We start from the raw sequence: 2,634 nt of genomic DNA, 5'->3' as shown, positions 1-2,634 counted from the left end.
CCCACTTTGTTGAGAGTTCTTATTGTAAATGGATGTGAATTTTGTCAAATGCTTTTCCTACATATATTGAGATAATCGTGATTTTTTCTTTTGGTGTTTTAGTATATTCAATTTCAAACCATATATATATATGGTTTGAAATTGAATATACTAAATATACTAAATATACTATTGAATATACATATATATATGGTTTGAAATTGAATATACTAAATATACTATTGAATATACATATATGGCAGAAAATATGCACTTGCTATAAATCACAAAAATATATTTCAAATATTCTCTAATAAATATAAAATCACTAATAAAGAAATCATTAATAATGTGCTCCTTGTTTTTTACAGAAGTCTTATGGTAGAAAGAATCTGTGAAGGGGAAAAGGATAATCAATGTGGAGAAAACTTCAGCCTTATTTCAAATCTCAATCTGAAGAAAACGCTTCCTGGAGTAAAACCATGGGAATACAGTGTATGTGGAAACATCTTCATGCGTAATTCATCTTATAATGGGCATGTCAGACGTCACACTAGACACAAGCCCTCTGAGTATCAGAGTCATGGAGAAAAGCCATATAAATGTAACATATGTGGGAGAGCCTTTACCTATCTGCAGTGTTTTGAAAAACATGGAAGAACTCACAATGGAGAGAAAACCTATAAATGTGAGGAATGTGGGAAAGCCTTCAAGTGTCTCAAAACTCTTCAAAGACACATAATAAGGCATACCGTAAATGCTCCTTACCAATGTAAGGTGTGTGGGAAAACCTTTAGTACCTCAACTTCTCTTCAAATATGTGAGAGTACCCACACTGGAGAGAAGCCCTATCAATGTAAATACTGTGGAAAAGCCCTTAGAAATTATCGAAGTTTTCAGAGACATGAAAGAAGTCACACTGAAGAAAAATTATATGAATGTAAAAGATGTAGTAAAGCATTCAGGTATCTCAGTAATCTTCGAACACATGAAAGAACTCACACGGAAGAAAAACCCTATGAATGTAAGGAATGTGGAAAGGCTTTCAGATCTTACAGTTCTTTACAACCACACAAAATGACACACACAGGAGAGAAACCCTATGAATGTAAGGAATGTGGAAAAGCATTCAGATATTACAGGTCCTTACAAACACACAAAAGGTCTCACACTGGAGAGAAACCTTATGAATGTAAAAAATGTAGTAAAGCATTCAGGTGTTCCAGTTATCTTCGAAATCATGAAAAAATTCACAGTGCAGAGAAACCCTATGAATGTAAGAATTGTGGAAAAGCCTTCAGATCTTCCCGTTATTTAAAAACACACGAAAAGATTCATACCAGAGAGAAAGCCTATGAATGTAAGGAATGCGGAAAAGCCTTCCGATCCTCAAGTTACTTACAAACACATCAAAGTTCTCACACTGGAGACAAAACCTGTCAATGTAAGAAATGTGGAAAAGCCTTCAGATCTTACAGTTCCTTACAAATACATGAAAGGACTCACACAGGAGAGAAACCCTATGAGTGTAAACATTGTGTTAAAGCCTACATTTCTCCCACATCCCTTCGAAGACACATGAAAATGCATATTTGAAATACTTCTTATCAATAGAAGGAATGTGGGAAAACATCAACTTGTATCAAGCACATGAAAGATTTCAAACTGGAGAGAAACTCTATGAATGTAAACAATATGGCAAAGCCTATGCAGAACACAGTTCCTTACAAAGAGTGGAACAGACTCATCCTAGAGAAAACCCTATGAATGTAAGGAAAGTGGAAAAGCCTTCACTTGTAACCCAACCCTTTGAAAATCACAGGCTGTGAGTGCACATTGGAGAGAAACAATATAAATGTGAAGAATGTGGGGAAACCTTCAGTCATCCCTTAAAGAATTATTAAAATTTTAATTAAAATATATTTACCAAGTTTCTTTAAGAAATTGGAAACAATTTCTACAACAGTAAACTGCTGTATAACACAAGGGTTAGAGGTGTGACCACCCGCTCATGAGGTCAGAAATACATGTGTAACTTAAAACCTGTCCTCCACATACACAGATTACTTATTTTTTAGTCTGAGTATAATCTGAGTATAAGTGCACCTATGCATTTCAAATGTGTTCAAGGGTCAACTGTAATTACTTACAGAAGTGACTATTGAAGTGAAATAATCCTTCCAGTTGTCTTACAATGAGAGTACATAACATTAATAAGTAGTGATTTTTCATTAAATCAGTTAATAACATTGTCTACATAACATTAATAAGTAGTGATTTTTCATTAAATCAGTTAATAACATTGTCTCTCTACACTTTGAATCCTGTTAGATCCTTGGGTTAATTTAAGTTGTATTTCTAATAATGCAATTAAGTTTAAATTTTTTAAGTTGTTTTGTGTTAGGGCTATTGAAAAATGACAGCTCCTGGATAGACTTAGTCTATTATGTATGTTCTCCCTTTCTTACTGAATAAGTTTCTTTTGGCGGGATGGGAGTGCTGACATGTATAACAGCCTTTTTCCATTTTCTTTAAATCAGTTGGAGTAAATTTTTATGTATGTCGGGTTTATGAAAGAATATATTTTTATGTAAAATGTTCTGATTACCAGGTAAGAGCCTTTCAAACTAGATAGACACTCTCAGAATGGGCATT

At 33.7% G+C, this 2,634-nt stretch overlaps 1 protein-coding gene across 1 annotated transcript; it reads left to right on the top strand.

Annotated features, from left to right (window-relative positions):
* The first annotated feature begins 320 nt into the window (after positions 1 to 320).
* Positions 321 to 2,281, top strand: LOC105310666 (zinc finger protein 709-like). The gene has a single exon (XM_023526812.1). It carries the CDS (start codon positions 358 to 360, stop codon positions 1,573 to 1,575), a length of 1,218 nt encoding a protein of 405 aa, XP_023382580.1. The 5' UTR covers positions 321 to 357; the 3' UTR covers positions 1,576 to 2,281.
* Positions 2,282 to 2,634: the final 353 nt, after the last annotated feature.

The sequence above is a fragment of the Pteropus vampyrus genome, unplaced genomic scaffold (genome assembly GCF_000151845.1).
Source record: "Pteropus vampyrus isolate Shadow unplaced genomic scaffold, Pvam_2.0 Scaffold8696, whole genome shotgun sequence".
Taxonomy (NCBI): domain Eukaryota; kingdom Metazoa; phylum Chordata; class Mammalia; order Chiroptera; family Pteropodidae; genus Pteropus; species Pteropus vampyrus.
Note: the sequence above shows the minus strand (reverse complement) of the source record. Positions and strands in the feature narration are given on the sequence as shown.

Coding starts and splice junctions, on each gene's coding strand:
- LOC105310666 (XM_023526812.1), top strand. CDS start 358: ATGGTAGAAAGAATCTGTGAAGGGGAAAAGGATAATCAATGTGGAGAA.